The following is a 20,063-nucleotide window of genomic DNA, read 5'->3' as shown; positions in this document are numbered from 1 at the left end:
CTTCCCCCCTCCCCCCCCCACACAGCACAATTGCTTGATAGTGGATTTCAAATTTTTGATAATATCCATTTCTCTGTTAATACATTCCTAAGCATTCACGTACATTTACCTATAAATTGAACTGTTTAAATATATACATTATATACTGCAAAATTTTGAATGATGAAATTTAAAATAGTGGTTCTGCTCTGTTCTTTCTACCCCTCAATCTTTAGATCGTTGTCTAGAGACCACAATTTCGCTCCCACAGTTCCCCCCATTACGATCTCAAGATCATCTGGCCTTTGTAAATGAACATAACCACAGACATTCAGCACACGCTGTCCATTTTATTTACCTAGTTTCCTTCTCTGCTGTGTGCCTTATGTTTTCACTTGGGTTGTGCTGTCTTAGACTGCACTTCGCTCCTGCAGGAACAAAGGGGTTCAGGGCCTCCAGTGCTCTGAGCGCCCGTCCTCCCTGAGCTGCTCCGGGTCTGCTAGCCTCAGTAGGAATAGGACAGCCTCAGAGCCCAAGCAGCTGAATGACCCTGCTCTGCTTGCCCTCTGTTTGACTTTGACGGTTTGGGAGGGGGCGGGGCATGCAGAACAGAAGAAGTGTTTGTGCGATGTGTTGCTCTCCTGGGGCCATCTTGGCAAGCCACCAAGGAGTTGAGAACAGGCGGATATGACTTAAGGGTTTTCTGAAAAAAGAGGGCAGCAATTGAAAAAGAAGGGTCAAAACCTCATCTTGTTGGGCTTGGTTCCCCACTGTTGGGTAGGGAAATCACCCTTCACACTTGCTGGGGAGAGGGCTGGAGAGGAGCCTCCAGAATGTCTGTGTTATGAAGAGCCTAGCTGAACACCCAGCACAAGGAGCAGACTGGAAGGAAAGGGCTTGGAGAAGGAAACAGATTCGCTGAGAGTATCGTGTCTGGTTGGGAAGTTGTGCTGGACCGGGACTCCTGCTTCCCCATCGGAGCATGGCAAAGCTGTCCACACTTCTGTCCTCCAGCATCCACCTGAGACTGGGCACCAAAGTCAAGGCTCTGACTGATCTTGCCCCTGGAGGGAGGTGGCAAATAAGGGACACCCTCAAGAATTGAAAAGGTTGAGGTGAGAAAAGAAGCCCAAGCTGTCCTGCCTAGAAGATGTGCTTGCTGAGCTCTGCTCTGCTCCTCTCAGACTTCAGGGAGGAAACAGGCCTCTGTAGATGGGTGCGTGCTCATGTATCTGTTCCCACGTGGTGTTTCTTTTGTTTCTTAAAAAAATACCTGGGTAAGTGTTAGCTTAGTTTCACCTGAACTACAGAGGAACATTAAAGAAACGGGTTTATGTGGCACATAAGCTAAGACAGGAATTAGGAGGAGGATGACAGAATGGCCCTGAGATCCAGAGGGAATCCCAACAGGGGCAGAGAGAGAAGTAAGGCTGTCAGCTAGGATGGCGGTCTTCTCCTCCCCAGAGGTCTCCTGTGAAGTTCTTTGCCTATAAGTGAGACTCCCTGACACAATGATGAGTAGATAGGGGACAAACTGAAGTTGCTAGAATGCTCCAACTGAGGTTCAGTAGGCGAGGATATGGCTTTCAGCAGGCTCCCAGGTCCCCATTGGAGGGCAAAGGATGGTTTGAGGCTAAAGCAGCTGACAAAGTGTGGGAGGTGGCAGAAGAGTGTTTGACAGCTCCAGGTGCCTGGGCAGCAAGCAACAGGCACTTCCCCAGCTCAACCCGGCCTTCTTGTCTGCCCTGCAAACAAGAGCAATCTGACCCTTTGCTGAGAATGTTAATAGGGGGGCTTATTTGGGGCATCTCTCTTCACACCTCCATAGCCCAGTGAGGTGTGAATTGTACTGACCTTGGGGAAACATGGCTTTCTCCTCCTCAGATGCCAGGAGGGATGTGAACCAAAGACTAGAGCCTGAAACAGAAGCGAGGTTTTCTGAGGTTTTCTAAGACGAGGTGTGAGACAGCCACAGTTTGGTTTCCTCCCTTTATAGAGTTTTGGGGAAAAGGCATTTTGAAAGTCCTTTGAGAGCCATTGGCTCTGAGCTGTGTCTCTCTCAGTGCTGTGTTTCTCTCAGACAGGCCGTTGTCTAATTCTTTTCTTAGAAATTAGTAGTGAAGACCATCTAAAGTCCAAAAATCTTGACTCTTCTTGATTAGGAAATTCCTCCTAGTTCACCCTCATTTCATTCCACTGAAGTTGATGCCCATTTCCTTAGTCTTTGCTCATGGGAAAATTTGTTCATATCCTCTCATAATTTCCTTTCACATGGTTAAAGACTTTTCCTCCAGCAGTTCCCTAAGGGCTGTGTAGTCCAAATTGATGTTATGAATTATGGCCTGGAGAGTGAAGAAACAAGATGGACACATTTGCAGAGTGAAGGGGGGGTGTGCATGTGTGTGTGTGTGTTGAGTGTGTGTGTCAGTGAATGGTTACCAGAAGATGGCGAATGCACGAGATGAACTGTGGCTTTGAAACATAACCAGAGATTTCCAGGGATCCCAGAAATACCAGCATTTCTTAGAGAAACATTAGCAGATGCTTAGAATATGGCCTTGGACTTATCAGAAACCTGTGTGGAGGAGTGTGACGGGAAAGGCATATGGGACCTCAGGAACACCTTGTGAAGGACAAGAACGTCTTCTCCTTGAAGACCATGAAACTAAGGTCAGAAAAACATAAAAGGACATAGACATAGGCAACACTTTTCTGAGAAGACTTGTTTAGAGATCTCAGGCACTACACCCCTCCCTGTGGTAGTCTTCCCCTCTGCAGGTGACTTTCGCCCTGGCTCACTGTCGTTCTCCCCAGCGCAGCTCCAGTCATGATTCCTGGTGATTTCCACAGCCATCCTTCCAACCTCTGCCGGGCCTTACACCACGCCTGCTACTCCTCCAGGAATTTTATCCTCCCCTGCTTTACCCTTGTTCCTTGGTCATTGTCTAGATCAGTAACTGCAGCCCCTCTATAATCTGAATTTCAAGCATCCCATTCTCTCATCCCCACCTCTGTGACAGAGATGGCTAATTGCCCACCCAGATTTACATGATCTCTTCCACAGTATCATGATCTAAGAAGGGGCTGCCCCCTTGCCAGTGATATGTGAGTAAAATTGATGAGAATCACTCCTGAACCAAGGCTTTTAAGAAATTAGTTCCCTGTTTCTCCTTCCACCACTGGTCAGCTCAGCTAGGCTCAGGTGAGCAGCACGGAGCTGTCGCAGTGGGGGTGGGAACCAGGGACTGGAAGGGGCACCCACCACCTCCTAGCTCAAAAATGCCTCTTTGCCGAGAGGCTCAGGGAGACCATGGAGAAGCCACATGCTTCTCCCAGGAGGGCTCTGCTTCCATGGGGCTCAGATTCTGAGAAGTGGGGTTTCCTATGGGAGCCAGAGGGGGTGTTGGGGTAGGCCCTGGACTCACGGCACTGCCCAGGGAGAGGCAGAGTGTCATGAACTATTCACTACTTAGTCTTCCAGTCACTATAGCTTTTTATTTCTCTCTTTTAATCTAGACAGCCACGATCTCACCCTCATTCCCTTTCTGACTGGCATTAGTATAGCATGTCCTCCGAGTCCCTGTGATAGACATTTCTTAAAGGTAAAAGTATAAACAGATTATTAGTCATTGTAAAGTGCCACAAACACCATTTACCAAATTCTCAGCTAAAAAAGCAAACACCCAGCAGAGACACATGAATAGCAAGTAAGAGTCCACCAAGGAAGGGCGTGCGGGGCTCCAAACAATGCTCCTCCGTCCTAAGTCCCCATCCCTTTAAGTCGTCAGCTCTGCATAAACCTAAGGAAGTGCCATCAGGGAGTCGGAATATCCTCCCATCTCCCACCACCCTCCCTAACCCCACGGTCACCTTCCAGAGGGGCCAGGAGCTGAGGAATAGGGCTGCGGGCCCCCTGTCGAGGTGAAGTCTGGGGTTCTTCCGCATCTGCTGGGCTGGCTTCTTTCACCTTCAGCGTGGGTCCTGAGGCCACCTCCGGTGCCGTGACTGCCTCCATGCTGGGCCACCCAAGGCTGGGCTCCAGCGGCAGATTTTCACTGTTGGTGCTGAGGGAGGGGCTGAGCACCTGCTCTGCAGCCTCTCCAGGGGTCCCCGCCATGGGGTTATGTAATTGGGCTGGCTTCTCCCCACCCCACTACTCCCAGAAGAAGGGCTGAAGCAGGGCTGGGGGAAGAAAGGGGGATCAGACAACAGCCCAGAATAGCCACAGGAGGAGGGCCGAGGTGGCCCTGTTATCATGGGAGTGAGATGACACCCCTCACGCAGCACCAGGGAGGGAGGAGAGAGCTTGAGCTTCAAATAGCTCCCCCTTCTCCCCCACGCAAAGACCATCCAGACAGGGCCTCTGGCTCCTGTGGGATTGGGTGACATCTTGACTCCTGACCTCCAGCTCATCTGACATGGTGTTCAGGTCCAAAGAAAGGGGCCCCAGAATTAGCTGAGTGATAGGCATACCTTTAACTGCTCTTTCTTTCTCTACTCCCATATTCAATGAGTTGTAAATTTTTAACTTGACCTTTTTTTGTTGTTGATACTCTCCTGAAGATATTTTTTCCATTGATTTTTAGAGAGAGTGGAAGGGGGGAGGGAGGGAGGGAGACAAAAACAATGATGTGGAGAGACACATCGATTGGTTGCCTCCCACACGTGCCCCAACAGGGCTGGGAGCTCGAACCTCCAACCCAGGTGTGTGTCCTTGACCAGGAATTGAACCCACCACCCTTCAGTGTGCCTTCAGGTGCATGGGCCAACGCTCTAACCATTTAGTAACACCAGCCAGGGCTTGTCAACTTGACCTTTAAGGGTATGTCCCCATTCTCTCCCCCTCCCCCTAGTAACAGTGGAAGGTAGTCTGCGCTCTGGAGCCAGACTACCAGGGGTCATGTTGGCCCCATCACCAACTAGTTGTGTGACTTGCGACACATCACAGTCAGTCTTAGTTGTGTTTCCTCATCTGAAAAATAGATATGATAGTAACCATAGGGTTGCTGTGAGGATTAAGAGAGGCAATCTGTGTAAAGTGCTTAGCAGAGTATAGCTGACTAAGTGCTCGATAAATGTGAGCTATTTTTAGGTCAGGGCACTTGCCCCTTTGAAAGCTCCCTCAGCTAGGAGATAAAGTACAAAGAAAGTGAGAGGCAGCAGAGGGAGGGAGGAGAGCCAGGGGCGTAAGGTCAGAAGACTTGAGTGTGACTTTTGGCTATACCGCTCACTCATTAGCTAGGTGACTCGGAGCCAATCACTGCCTCTGAACCACAGGTCTTTGGTCTATGAAACAAGGATAATGAGGCTAGGGTTGGGTTGAGGATAAAGTGATAAAAATGTAGGGAAGTGGCCAACCCACAGGTGTCAAGTTACATACTAAAGGTGCTATAGGATTTCCAGGTTTACCAAACCATCATCCTCCATGTGCGTACTTCATCCAAATGACCTGGTTTCCTGTTGTGCTCTTTATCCCCAGAAGCCAGACTGTGTATCCCCTTGGTATATACATCTCTATTTCTATATAGACTTTTAGAGCACGTTTAGGTTCACAGCAAAGTTGAATGGAAATATGGAGTTCCCATATACCCCTCCCCACTAGGCCCTTATTTTTTTAAGGACAAATGGGTGTGGTTGAATGAATAGGCTCCTTACTCATGGTTACCTTTTAGCTCTCAATTTGGGGGCAGAGTCAGTAAGATCCCAATAGTCTTAGTCTTGAGGTGTGGGACAGAAGCCCTCTTTGCGACTTATATAGGGGCTCAGGACCAGGACACACTGTACACACACTTTGGGGTGCAGGAACCTGTTTATCAGGTTCATGGGGTAGGGGGGGAGGTCCGGGTCAGCAGGAACCTCTCCTAAAAGAAATATTTTGGATGAGAGGAAAGGGGCAACTCTTTGAAAGGCCTTCAATGAAATGGATCAGGAAGGACTATGAATGAGAGCAGCAGGAGAAGTGTAAGAGGGGCAAATGGAAAGATGCCGAAGTTAAACTTCAGCGTTGGCATTTATCAAACCTGCTGTAAGGAACATATAATTCAGGAGAGTAATTGTATGTTGCTGTGTCCAGAGGAAGAATATAGCAATTGAAACCTGAGAAGGTGTGCGGGGTGGGTCAGTTAGACTTTCTGGGGGAAACAACAAGAAAGCTGGTCCTACAAATACCCATGGGAAGTAGATCTTTATGAACATAAAGAGGAAGGAAAAAAGTAGTTTCCCCCATAAATTATCTTTAATACCTTTCATGCTATAAATGCACAGTCCTGGCACTTTAATTGGGTTATGTGCTGGTTTGGTTTGCTGAACCTAGAACTGGAAAAGCTATCATAGTAACAAATTGTAGTTTAGTCATTTCAGTAGGTCAGGTAACAAAGTCCCAGTCTGTTTTATTTCTAACCCAGATATTGCAAATATACAGAAAATTACCAGTACAAAGTTAAACACATCCAGATTTATTTACACAATGCTAAAGAAATTGGAGTTTTGTTTCCATTTTGTGGAATTTCATTATGGGGTCTGGCTTTGTTGTGTAAATGACATGGGTTGTTGAGACTTGATTATCCCACCTCACATGCAATTTTCTGTTCCAAGGGAACAGAAGATTGGTTTGTTTTTTAGCGCACATGCAGCAATGATCTTAATAACTGCTTTACACTTTAGTAGGAAGGCAGCTGTCCCCTAGTCTGGGGCAGAGGCAAAGATACAGAACAAGAGGGACCACATGCTCAGAAAGGGAGCAAGAGACAAGAGGGGCTTGAACAACAGGCACATGGGGGACCCTGAGCATTTCTGTGCACGAGGATGAGGAGGAGGGTACGACTAAACCCTCTTCCCTAGAGGTCCAAACCCAGGAGTGGGCAGACTATCAGGGAACATTCCGTCACCTGACCACAAACTGAGGGCATGCGGAAGAGAAGTGCAGTAGAGATCTGGGACACATCAATAAATCATTAGCATGTACACTATACAGTTTATACATGTATATATGTACATATATATAAAGGTACAGATTAGTTTGTTATTTTCTATAAACAAGAACACTTAAGAATGCACTGGTGTGAAAAAATGCATACAGCAAGTTGAAGACAATTTCAAATTCATGTTCCGATTCTTTGTTATAATGTGATGGAACCAGACAATCAACATGCTGCTGCGATTTCAATCACCCTCCATGAGGGTGAGGCCTGGGCTCTGCTGGGCAGGATGGTGCTCCCAGAGCCGCCTGAGCTGGGCAAACGGTGGCAGATGGGACAGAAAGTCTGGCCCTTCCCATCACTCCATCATGTGGCAAATCTGAAACTTTGGTTTTGTTCAAAGGACATTGAGTCCATGCTATTTTCCTGCTTGAGAGAAGGTAGTAGCAAAGTTGAAAAGCTGAATCTCTTCCTATTTGAGCAGTTCCAAGTCTCCAGGCTTCAAGTGGGATGAGGGGGCTATACCGACAATGAGCAGGATGAGTTCTGAGCCAATGCACATAGGGGCAGGGCTCTTCAGAGCTCTCCTGAAAGGGAAGAGAGAATCTCTACCTGGATGATTTGCCTGGAAAATAAAGTACTGACTAAAGCCAGGCCAGCCCCGCCACCTGGGGTGCGTCTGGACAAGCCAACACTCCTCTCTGTATCCCTGGTATCGTGACAAAGGCCTCGAGAGAACCAGCAGGAGCTGGAGGTGGCCAGTGAATTACTAATCTGTCAGGGGTGAAAAGCCAGCTTGGGCATGTAGAAGCCCAGAGGCAGATCTGGCAGGTTCTATGTGATAACTAACCTATTGAATCTCCTGAGCCCAACCTAGAACAGCCACACCCTCTAAACACTTTATTCTTCTAAGTGTGTTTCCATCCAAATGACAGCCTAGGTGTATGCATCCCTGGTCTCTGGTCTCACTGGAAACCAGAAGCCCCCTCAGGTCTAAGATACCTGTTCACAGAGTAGGAAAGATGGCAAGTTCTCCACCTGGATTTAAGAGCCCAGACCCACTTTGGATGGTCTGATATGTCCGATCTCTCTTATGATGCTAAATTTTATTGCCAAAGCAACTAGAAATAATCTCTTCTGCTACTATCAAGCCCGGGACTTTCTACAATGATATGCTATACTTTACTTTCAAAGATAATGCTCCTAACCCAACATCCGTAGGACAAATTAGAGATCTTTTTTTCTTAGATGCAATTATGGATTTAGGCTGTTTTGCTCACTGGCTGAGGACATATACCTGTGAGTGAGCAGGCTGATGTAGAACACTAACTAGCTGATAAAGGGAGTACACCAGGCTTGTTAGCAGTCCTCAAACCAACCGAGCCAGCTAGCCAGCCAGGGATGGGAAATGAGGAGAATGGAGAAGGTGACTCACGGTGGAGAGCTCATTCCTGCACTCTTAAACAGTGACCCTTAATGAGGTGAGAAGCACTTTCTAACCACACTATCAAAACTATCATTGTTTTTAGCCAGGAAAAACAGAATAAAATTTTCATCAAGGTGGCAAAGGGCACTAAACACTGCTCTGAAAGAAAGGACACTGATTCCTGCCCCACGGAACAGCCAGTCTGCAAGGAAGGAAGAAGCCTGTTCAGGGAGGCAGCCCCTGCACACACAGATGTTCCAGGGTTCCTGTTCCGGCCTGCACTGCTCGTGATATACAGGGGCCCCCGACAACTCACTCAATTTTTGTACCTCAGCTCTATCTCCTAAAGATGGGAATTGCAACCCTATCTTTTCTTTATTTCACAAGAATGTTGAGGTTCAAATGACATATTGCAAGTGAAACTGCTCTGAAAACTGCTAATTTCTACAGAAATCCCAGATATCATTATAAGCAAAGAGCCCTACTCTTATATGCTTAGAAAAGAATGTTAACTTTCCTGTATCTTAAAACTGATTAGCGAATCACATCTCAGCACATCTTCCCCAGTGAGTATATGCTAGGAGGAAAGGTGTAGGTGAAGTAGATCTTTCCTGGCCATCAAATTCACTTTGAGCAGGCCCAGCTCAGTGGCTGAGCATCGCCCCATGAACCAGGAGGTCAGAGTTTGATTCCTGGTCAGAGCACATGCTGGGGTTGTGGGCTCGATCCCTAGTAGGGGGCATGCAGGAGGCAGCTGATCAATTATTCTCTCATTGATGTTTCTATTCCTCCATCTCCCTTCCCCTCTCTGAAATCAATAATAAAAAAAAAAGTTAAAAAATTCACTTTGTCTGGGACAAAGGCTGACACTATATCCTTTGTGAACCGGTTTATCTTTGGAATTATTTTTAATTTAAAAACCTGCAAAATGAATGAGCTTTTCCTAAAAGATGAGTGCTCTCTGGCTCTAACAAATATTAATCCTCTTCACAAAAACTGCTCTACCTAACATTATTTTCTAACAGAAGCTCACTGACTCATTTAATTTTATGCAATTTCCAAGTCTCTACAATTCTCTGTCCACTCCCTCCCCCACTTTCCCTGCTGCTGTTATTCCATTCTGGTGAGGAGAGAACTTTAGCCATCTGCTCACACATTCTGACAAAAGTTAATTTGGCACATTTACTTTTTATGGACTTTCTGGCCATAAAATGACCTAGCAGCAAAATGGCAGTTACCAGAGAATGTCCCAATCATATTTATTGGGAGAAACCGTGACCAGCACAGCAGGTACCCAAGACCAAAAGCATACTAGACTATATTCCTGTATAGCAAATATTCAAGCTGTATTAAAATTATTGCAGCTTTCCATGACTAGATGGCCACCCAAAAATCCACCTCACTACATTCTATAATTGATTTAATTTGTAAAAATGTCAAATGGAAAACTCCCTTAAATTTAAAATATGAACTTAATGTATCACACAAAATATCATCTTACACTGGAAGCGTTTTCAGTTGGTTCAGCCAAAAGGTTCATGCCAATAAATTACTTGGCAAAGCTGGGAAAAAAGGGTAAGGAAGAGAGCTAGTAATAAAATTCTGATTTTAAAAATAAAGCCTATAAATCTGAAAACATGTCTAGTCCTGGCTCCACGTACAACAAGCCACCTAAGAGGAAGCACATAAGCAGCCAATTGAATGATTCACCACTGAGCCAACACAGCAGGTAGCAGGGCACATGGAGTAAGTCCATGTTCCATCCTCAGGAGCTGTACCGCCTGGGCAGACACCCCGGGCAAGCCCTGCGCCCTGTCCTTGAGCAAGTCTGCTGGCACACACACAGCATGGCTTGAAAGATCTCGGAGGAAGGAAGAATTTCTCCTTTCATAGTGCTCTATCTAGTCAGTTCTCTGCTGCTCCCTTCTTCCTGCCCCTAGTTAAAAATATTGCCCTTTAAGTTCTCCTGATATAGTGTCTTGGAAGCACATGGTTAAGTTAGTCACCAAAGGGCAATTAACAAGGGTATTGCCTAATTAAGCAGGAAAAAGGAAAATCATTGATCTATGGTCCCTGGAAAAAATAAAAAAGGTGAGGATCTAGTGTGCAGCGTTCTCCGAGAAGGGCTGTCCCCAGAGGCAGAAAGGCTGCCCAGGTCATGCCAGTCACCAGAGCCTCCGTGTTCATCTCTGCAGCTGCTCTGTGTCACCAGCAGAGCCTAGGGACCGCACCAACTACTTGTGAGGGGTGATGCTGGAGTTGGCAGGTGCCCTGGGGCAGGTGCCATGCAAAACATGCAGGAGTACAGTTAGTGAAATGTTCCCTTCAAATTCCATTTCATTTCCCTTAAAAAACAAAAACAAACCCAAAAGAACCCATACTTTGCAAAAAGACAGAACTTGAAATAAGAGGTTAAAGATTTAAAAATGTCTCCTCCTCTTCTCAGAGCCAATTGTAAGTGTTTAGGGTTTTGCCCCCTCCCACCCCCTGCATGTCTTTAGTAGAAGTCCTTCTGGCTTTGACGGAAGCAGCAGAAACAGAGCTGGATCCCTCGCAATGGGAAATTTATTTCCCCAAGTCGGAGCCACAGGGAGTGTAGGAAGTACTGCGTTTCCTTTGAGGAGCTATTCCAGGAGGTCCTGAAAAGACATAGATTGTATTATTTAACAGACTAAGAAATTCCTATTTTGAAAGCAATTACCTCGTTTCTGGCTGACCGAGTCTTAGTCATTAAGTTTCGCTTCTAGCTTACACCCTCATTTGCCTCAGTCCCATCTTGATCATGCACAGGAAAGGATCACTCTTTTTTTGTACTTCTGGATCACCCTCAAGAAGAAATAGTCTCACTCACCTCATCTGAGTCATCATGGTAACCACTTTTATTGGTGTGGGAGGCTGTGTCCAAAGCATCCACACCATCCACACCATTAGCCTCTGCATGCTGCCGCAGCACGGAGTACCGATGCACCAGGAACCTGCGAAGAGAACCCTTCGTGAATCCCAATGTGCTGAGGAGGGTGTGCTTATTATAGCACCAGCTTTTCCGAGTTTTATACACTCAGAGAGTAAGTCACGCATACAGGAAGCAGAGCCACAGTTGGCTTACGGAAAATATAAGATCTGAGAAGACTTGGGCCTGGCGTTTCAGGAACGTCACTTTTTTGCTAAGGGCAGACTCAACCATGTGCCCTTGGCTGACTTTCTGGTTTGACTGCAGTACCTCTGATTGACTTCCATGTTCTTACCTTCCCCCACAGACGTATTTCTTCACAATGAGCACTCCTGCTACAACTGTGACTAGCATCAATCCCACAGTGGCCAGGATAATTGGAACAGAATTTGACTTGGTATTCTTGATAAATGAAAACACAAACAAAAAAAATTTCAGGCATGCATATTCTAGGACTGAATTCAAAGATGCTGCTGATCCCCCTCATTTCTCTGAGTGATCTGCAGTCTTCAGGCACTTCATGATACTACTCTTTCAACCCCTCAGGAGGAAGAACCAGGAGAATCACACCTGGCAGAGGGTCTCCAGAACTTCAGCTACCTTGAAGCTGTCACAATGGTGCAATCTCAGTGGTGTCAATGTCAGAGTTACACTGGAAGCCTTGGCAACTTCCTAGATCAAATGGTAATGTGACTGTTTCCTACTGTCACTGTTTATAAGTCTTAGAGCTTTTAAGGGTGGAGCCAGAAAGGGAGATGACGATAACAGAGGGCTGAACGAGTCTAGAACAGGGCCATCAGGTGGAAAGTTGTGCAAATACTATATCACATGACACCAAGATTTATCTTTTTAATTTAATTTTTGGTATGTTTTTTACAAATAAGCCTTCTCATATCATTGTTTGAGTGTGACCCGCTTGCTTCTGGGTGGGGAAATAGGGTGTGTTTTCATTGTATCCAAGAGGACGCTGAGCTGGATTCTGGGACAAGTTGTGTCCCTGTGGGCGGGAGTCCTGTGCAATCACACACACCAACACCCTGAGGACAGCCACCAGGCGTGCAGGGCGGGGCGCAGAGGAGGACCCTGCTCCCTGACAAGTACACACACCCACGCAGTCTTCTTCACTCTGCCCCTTGTCAGGCCCTCATCCCTCAGAAGTCAGAGAGGAGGGGACTGCCCCAAGTCACACTGCTGGTGTAGTGCTTCGTTATCAGGGTTTCTTCTTTACCACCCCACCCCCCAATTCCAGCAGATAGTTAGTACTACAAATCTGTAGTCAGCCCCGTAATTTGCTTCTATATCAAAACCAGCCCGTTATTACCATGTTCAGTTTTTCCTTGTGAACACACCTGGCATGACCTGGCTCAGAGACCCACCCTACCTGTGGTCCAGTGCTCTTCTCTTTCACACACGCCCAGCCCTTTACAGCCAAACTTCCTGAGTCTTTTTCCCAAATGACCCTGAGCCTCAGAATGTCCTCAACTCTAAGCTTCTAAGACTTGGAACCACTTTATGAAATACTATTTTCTCCCCAACAAAAAAGTTTTCAGTAGATGAGCTTACTGGGTTATATGACCCATCCTTCCTCCTGACAGTTTCCTGTGCAAAGGGAAGCCTGACAGGTCCTGAAACCCCACCTGTACCTAATCCACGTCTACTATGACATACCTGCTTTTCTGGACTCAAAAAGTTGCTTGTGCATTTCTTTTTCAAGTCTTTCACTTCTCGAACTGGATTCACTCCGCCCTGGCATTTGTCTCCTGGAATTTTCCGGTATCTGAAAGGCAGAGAAAATTTGTTAACAGAATACAAGGATGCATTACTGAATTCTTGCCTATTTCCTGAAAACAAGATCTGAAAAGCTCCTCATCCTTACGCCGTCTTTCAGGCCTGAGGGGAGATCCACAGGGATGTTTTGGGGATATTTTGTGTATTTTCAGGCCTGGCTGCAGGGACATGCCTGCCTTTCTGCCTTAAGAGACTGTGCCAAAGAACTGTGATCCAGGAGAGCACGTTAACACCCAGGTTGGAAAGATGGAGGGAAGCAATTAGGCTCTGTCTAATATGATGGTTACTTAAATTTAAATGAATAGAAATTAATTCATTTCCTCAGTCACACTATTGCCAATAGCCACACCGGGCTGGTGGCTACTCTACCGGACACAGGAGATTACAGAACATTTCCATCATCACAGGAAGTTCTATTAGACAGTGTTTTCTAGAGCACCCTAAAGCCCTGCACATATCTCTGTGAGGAGAAAAGCAGCTTTTCGCTCTGAACAGGGGTACTCATTTGTCACAAAGGAGACTGCCATCTCACCCGTTTGTGGTCAGGTGCTCCTCTCTGCCATACAGACAAAACTCTAGGTCGTGGCCCTTCAGCTCTGGCTGTTCCACACACTTGGAGTCATTTTCTGGACGGAAGTAACCAAAATCACTGCAAGAGTCCACAAATAAAGTATCTTTTAAATTTGCTGAAAGACAGTAACTGACTAGCAATGAAGTTTTTTGTGGGGCAGTGGATGGTTAATATTCCAGTCTTGGGTTGCCAGAAAGTAGCTCAGGAAGGCCTGTGGCATCTATAAAGAAGGTCCATTTAGGAAAACAGTCATGGAGAGGGCTTACTTGGGGAAAACAGCTATGGATCGGGCCTGGTGGACTTAGGACTAGTAGCTGGGAGCACTGAGGCTGGGAGTCCTGCACAGATCGCTCAGGCTCTGGGAAGGGAATGCCTGCCGCCTGCATGGGGTGGGGACTCATGCAACTAAGACAGAGAAATAGTGGCAACAGCCACAGATCCAAACTTAGCAATTCTTTTATTTACCATACTATGGGATATTTGCAAACCTTTTCTGCCTTCTCCACTTCCGACCCTCTTAGCTTTTTAGATGGTCCTTACCGCCAATGTGAATGCCCTGTCCTGCCCTCCATTCTATGCCAACTCTCCATAGCACCCCCATCTGCTCTCCTTTCTGTTTTCCCCAAATAAATAACACTGCCTCCTCTCCGAGCTGACCCCTGCATGAGCATCCTTGGCCCATCCTTCCCACTGCCCTGGGGCCTAGCTTCACTGACAGTGTGGGAGGGACCACCAGTCCCACTCATCTGGTGGCTTCTCTTTCCTAACCCGTAAATGCAGGTGTCTTACAGGGTTCTATAACTCATTCTCTTATTTTGTATCTGCTCTCCCTTTGTGAGCTTAACTATTTGTTGCAACAAAAGCTTCCAGGTTTTACCTCTCCGGAGCTCTAATCCTCCAGTTCCAAATACCTGTTGGACATTCACCCATTAAATCATCTGCCAGAAGAACCTCAAATAAAGAAAATGTTCCAAACACACCCCTTTCTCTGTTTTCTCCTTCACACCACCCTCGTCTATCATTTCCTTAGGTTTGTCCATGACACTGCCTTCTGTCCCCCATCTGGACCCTAGTCACTTTTTTATCATCACTACTGTGGCTTCCCCTCACGACCTATCTTCCAGCACACCCTTCCTGATCACTCACCCGTCCACTGGCTTTAATGACCTGTTTCTTCCCAGATGCACAGGGTCAAATCCTACCGCTTGTCAGGGCTCAGCTCAAATGCCACCTCCTCAGCAAAGCCTCTGACCCACTCCTTCAGCGCTAGCTGGAATAGTGTCTTCTCGCCCTAAATCCCTGGGGCATTTGCCACCTTCTGTTTCACAACATGATTATGTGTATCTTACCCAGAGAGTCCACAACAAACCTTCTGTTTCCACTTCGCACTGCCCTTGCACAGCAAGTATTTAGTGAATATTTGGGGAATATAAAACTGCTGCTTGTACTTCAAGATTTTTCTGACAAATATTTCGGGGAGAGGGCAGGGAGAACAAAAGATGTAGAGGACACCACTCCTCCAAGAGCAGGGGAAACTTCTGGGAAAACTTTTAGGTATTCAAGATTTCAGGGAGAGTACCCGTCCCACTCACACGTGCACATTTCCCAAGCACGTGGGGCACAGCGTGGGCTCCGGGTCTCCACTGCAGGTTCATGTCCCAGCTCTGCCACTGCCTGGATGAGCGACTGTGGGCAAGTTAGACATAATCTCCCTGTACTTTCTGTTACTTCTTCCCTCTGTGAAAGGGAAAGGACAACAATGCCCTCTCACAGGCTGCTGAGATTAAGTGTAAACTGCTCAGGACAGTGCCGGTACAGTCAGTGCTCAAAAAATGCAGCTGCTGTCATTACAGCTACACGATGATCAAATATAATATGCCCTCCAGGAGCCTAGACTTTACTGGTAGAGGCAAACCTGTACACAATGATTAAAACACAGTAAGAGCTGTGACAGGGGTTCTGTGGGAGCACAGATGAGGGAAAACTGCAGGCTTTAAAGAGGTGCTATCTGAACTAAGCACTAAAGGAATCCACCAGGCATGGGGTCAGGCAGGGACATGGGAGACTTTGCAGGCTGTGGAGCAGCGTGTCCAATGGCTTGGAGCTCTGGAGAAGCACAGCAGGTCGGAAACCAGCTCAGTAATGAAGAGCCAGCCCAGGTGCAGTCAGGGTTGGGGACAGCCCTTGGAATTTCACAGTATCTCTAGCCCTACTGTACAAAACAAGTGATCTGAGTGACACTTCCCCTGTGGAAACAGGGAGAGGAGGACCTCTGGCCATTCCACAGACAGATAGGAGCCACACAGGAGGACCCCACAGGGTCAGACTTGGGTTTGCTTGGTCCCGTATTCTGTCACCTGTGGTTTGAGAGACTATGACAAGTTCCATAAGATTACTACCTGTGATGTGAATCAGTCCCTCTTATTTGCCCTAAGTTATCTTGCTTAGACTACCTAGCGACTCCCTCGCCCTTGTATCATCAACTAACCCCATGCCAACCACATCACTGATCCTTAAGCCTGGATGGTCCTGAGTCTGGGAGTTCACCTTGATGGCTTCTAAACCTTGATGGGACACAGGGACCTAAGTATACTACTGTCACCTGGTGTCTCAGGACAGAGCACTCTTTCTGCCTTCAGTCCTGCGGATGACTCAAAACCTAAGTGCCACCTGCTGAACTCAGGCCGTTGGGCTCTCTGCTAAAGTCCAATGTCCTCTTAGCTCCTGTGCCACTTTCCTTGGTGTTTTTATCTCATCGCCTTCTCTATTTTTTAATCTCTTCCTCCTTATATACCTCCCTCCTTACTACCACTGCCAAGTCAGGATGTCTGGGGGTTGCTGCTGGCTCTGCCCAATAATTAACTGTCCGATATAATAATATCATCTGTCCAATTATTAATGACTTTGGTTCCCTTTCTCTGTGCCTCCATTTCCTTAAGAAGCAGTTCTCTGCTCTTGGGGAAGGAGGGAAAGAAAAGGATTGAAATATTGTTCAGTCCTATAAGACAACAGTGTTCCACCTCCTCTAGCACGGGAAAGGGCCTGAGGGATGCGGTACCAGAGGAAGTCCTCCAGGGAGCAGAGACAGACGGATGGCTGCTTGGTCACTGCATAGTCCCGGCCATTCTGACAGACGGATGACTTGCGTAGCCGCAGGAACTGTTCTTTATAGCCTAAAATGCAGCCATCTCCATAATCTCCAGGGTCTGTGGAGTGAGCCAGCCATATCATATAGTCCTTCTCTTCACCTAAAGGAAAGACAGGTTGTTCGGGAAACTGCCTGGCCCAGAGCTCACCTAATGAGGCAGCTGCCAGGCGACAGGAATAACAAGGAGAGGAAGAGCGGGGATGTCTCACTCAACCCACTGCTTCATTTTGGAACTGTGAACCAACGTTACATTAGTTGAAACCTACTAGCAATGGGCATTTCCTCATACCAAAGGAGGATTATTTGCATCTCACCACTCATTTGAGTATTAGGAAAACGCTTATTTGTTTCGAAGTGGGAAGCTGGATGAGGATCTCTAGGGTTCCTTCCAAACTGAGAGGCTGCTGCCTAGATGTCTTGTCACTGATGCCCTTGGTCAGCAGGAGCTGTCAGAGGTCAGCAACCAGATGCTTTCCTTTAGGACAAGAAGCCAATGAGCCAAAAGCATAGGCTCAATTTCACTATGGGTTCATTTGCTTCAAACAGAAGGGAAAACATTCTGTCTCTAGACTTTTAACTTTAGTCAACTGGATGTCAAATGAAGACTGTGGATGACAGTGAACCTGTAATATCATCCTCTCTTGGAAAAAGGACTCAAAGGCTAAGGTCTAAAAACCTATGGATCAGGTTTTTATACTTCGGGATATGAAGGCCAGCACAGAGCCTGTCAAAGAGCAGGTGCTTAACAAATCTTTTCATGACGTTAAACTATGCATTTTCTTCTTCCAGTGAAAAGAAACTGAATTGGCTATTTAGAAAAATGGGCTTACAAGTTTTTGGTAGAAAAGGTCAAAGAAGACACTCACAGTTCCTTTCAAGGATATCTTTAAAATCAATGGTGTAGGAGACCCACTGGCGTGTCAGGAAAGACTCAGTGAAGCCCCAGATGCTGATATTCATGGACCTTGCTCCAGGTTCCGAAGCCAGGCCGGTAAAGTAGATGGGCTCCCTGGTGAACATATAGCTTTGCCAGCACTGACCTTCATCTGTGGAGAACCTGAAACCCCAATCAGAGAAAGATCACAACAGAGGATCAACATTTATAGGACTATCAGAAACCACTCTGCTGTTAGGTCCAAATCAGAGAAGAACCCTCATGTTTAGGTGATGGCTTAGTTAACAAGGTAAGAAAAGGGATTCATTCAGAGCATATGGAAGAAAATGCCTTTACAAAATTTCTTTCCAAGGAAAGAGAAAGTAATGACCCATGTAAGTATGGACTTCCAAATCAACAAACAGAAATGATCTATTATGAGCTTTTACTTAAGGAGTCATTCCCCATCCAGAATGCTCACACACTTCCATAATAATCTTGTGGAAAGAAGCATATTTTTAAAGTGACAAAAAAGTGTTAACTTGAGGAAGTCAGAGGAAAAAGCAAGCCATTTAATCTGAGTTGCTCTGAATGCATTCCCTTTAAGAACCTTCCCTACAGTTCTGCAGAAGGCACAAATTTAAACCAGGGCCTGCAACTTCCCCCCAGTGAACTGGAACACTTCCCACAGTTGCCCTTTATGCAGAAAGTGTGGGTGGAGCTGAGCTCATGCATACTTAATCACATTGATAGGACGGTTGCTGTGCTCAATGGCCACGATGATGCCTCCGGAATCCAGGATGGTGTAATAGTGGGGTCCTTCCAGCATCTTCGTCCAAGAGTAACCCCCATCATCTGAGATGTACACGTCTGGAATCATGACTGAGATGGCATCTCCCACGCTACCTGCAACACAATCCATCGTCTCCTCAGCACAGAGCGGCAACCAAACAGACAGGACTTACTGCCAAGAGGCTAATTTTGAGTAAATTTATTCTGATTCCTTCCCATCGTGCCTCTTGTGATAGAAAAAAGGCCACTGAAATTTGGGAAAGGGGAAAGTCATGTTACTCTCTGATGGGAGTCTATGAAATAACCCTAAGAACCATTATCATGCGAGAACTGCTACAGAGGATGGTAAAAGCCATGTTCGGTGGCTTTCTTATAGGGGAATGAAGTCCGAGTGTCAGTGTGCTCAGCTACTTCTTCCCGAGGAGGGGAGGGGAAGCTCCTTACCATGTGCGATGACTATGCCCACGGCATTTGGCTCTGAGAGGGGCGCCATTGGAACGTTTAGTTTTTGGGAGATGCTGTAGGAAGCATGAATATGAAGGCTGCACTGTGAAAAGAAACCAAAGTTTAGATTAAAACCAAAGGCAGAATTCTTTACTCATCTATTAGCCTTCTAATAACTCCAACCCAGACCTCAGTGGGATACTCTTCTTTAAAAATTATGGTAAAATACACATACCATAACAATTACCATTTTAACCATCTTTAAGTGTGCAGTTCAATAGCGTTAAGTACATTCACACTATTGCGCACCACCATCCTTCTCTGGAACTTTTTCATCTTGCAAAACTGAAACAATAACTCTCCATTCCACACAAATAAACCTGATGAATGCCTGACGTATTTCAGATACTGTACAAGACGTGGTGGTGATTAGAAATAAGACCCAGTTCTGTTTGTGTGTGTGTGTTTTAATCCTCATCCAAGGATATGTTTAGAGAAGGAGGAGGAGGGGCAGAGAGGGATAGAGAGGAGAGAGAGAGAAACATCAATCAGTTGCCTCCCATACATACCCCAACCGGGGATATAACCCACAACCTAGGTATGTGACCTGACTGGACCAGGAATAGAACCCACAACCTTTTGGTGTACAAGATGATGCTCCAACCAACTGAGCCATCTCGCCAGGATCCAGCCTTGTCTTTAAGAAATATTTCTCGCCCTAGCTGGTTTGGCTCAGTGGATAGAGCATTGGCCTGTGGACCGAAGGGTCCCAGGTTCGATTCCAGTCAAGGGCACATGCCTGGGTTGTGGGCTTGATCCCCAGTAGGGGGCGTGCAGGAGGCAGCCAATCAATGATTCTCTCTCAAACTGATGTTTCTATCTCTCTCTTCCTCTCCCTTTCCTCTCTGAAATCAGTAAAAATACATATTTTTTAAAAAGAAATATTTCTCTAAAACTAGTTGAGGTATAAAGCAGAGCAAAACTTATTGCTTTAAAGAGGTTCAAATTGGTTAAAATGTTAATTTTATGTCATTTATATTTTACTACAAAATAAAGAAGAGGTTTAGGCAAACTATTAATAAACCAAGAGGAATGGCTGATTCTAACTGAAGATGGGCAGTGAGGGTGGTTAGGATTCCCACAAGTTCTAATGAATCCGGGTTGGGGAGACAGG

General features: G+C 46.3%; 1 protein-coding gene and 1 long non-coding RNA gene across 3 annotated transcripts in view; one reads left to right on the top strand and one right to left on the bottom strand.

Annotated features, from left to right (window-relative positions):
* Nucleotides 1-20,063, top strand: part of LOC308237150 — a 47,091-nt gene that overhangs the window by 11,696 nt on the left and 15,332 nt on the right. Inside the window, exon 3 of the long non-coding RNA XR_013959410.1 lies at nt 11,819-11,956. This is a non-coding gene — a long non-coding RNA (uncharacterized lncRNA). The remainder of the gene's footprint in view (nt 1-11,818; nt 11,957-20,063) is intronic.
* SORT1 (sortilin 1) overlaps nt 6,352-20,063 on the bottom strand; it is a 60,550-nt gene continuing 46,838 nt past the window's right edge. For both annotated transcript variants that reach the window (XM_080647685.1, XM_080647686.1), the window contains exons 12-20: nt 18,890-18,992; nt 18,391-18,559; nt 17,646-17,836; nt 16,690-16,879; nt 13,593-13,709; nt 12,941-13,049; nt 11,568-11,674; nt 11,174-11,297; nt 6,352-10,961 (exon numbers count right to left, since the gene is read on the bottom strand). In XM_080647685.1, coding sequence (XP_080503811.1) covers nt 10,947-10,961; nt 11,174-11,297; nt 11,568-11,674; nt 12,941-13,049; nt 13,593-13,709; nt 16,690-16,879; nt 17,646-17,836; nt 18,391-18,559; nt 18,890-18,992 — 1,125 coding nt within the window. In that variant the 3' untranslated portion in view covers nt 6,352-10,946. The remainder of the gene's footprint in view (nt 10,962-11,173; nt 11,298-11,567; nt 11,675-12,940; nt 13,050-13,592; nt 13,710-16,689; nt 16,880-17,645; nt 17,837-18,390; nt 18,560-18,889; nt 18,993-20,063) is intronic.

The sequence above is a fragment of the Plecotus auritus genome (genome assembly GCF_963455305.1).
Source record: "Plecotus auritus genome assembly, chromosome: 12".
In the NCBI taxonomy this organism is placed as follows: domain Eukaryota; kingdom Metazoa; phylum Chordata; class Mammalia; order Chiroptera; family Vespertilionidae; genus Plecotus; species Plecotus auritus.
The sequence above is the reverse complement of the archived record's forward strand: the minus strand, read 5'-3'. Positions and strand labels throughout refer to the sequence as shown.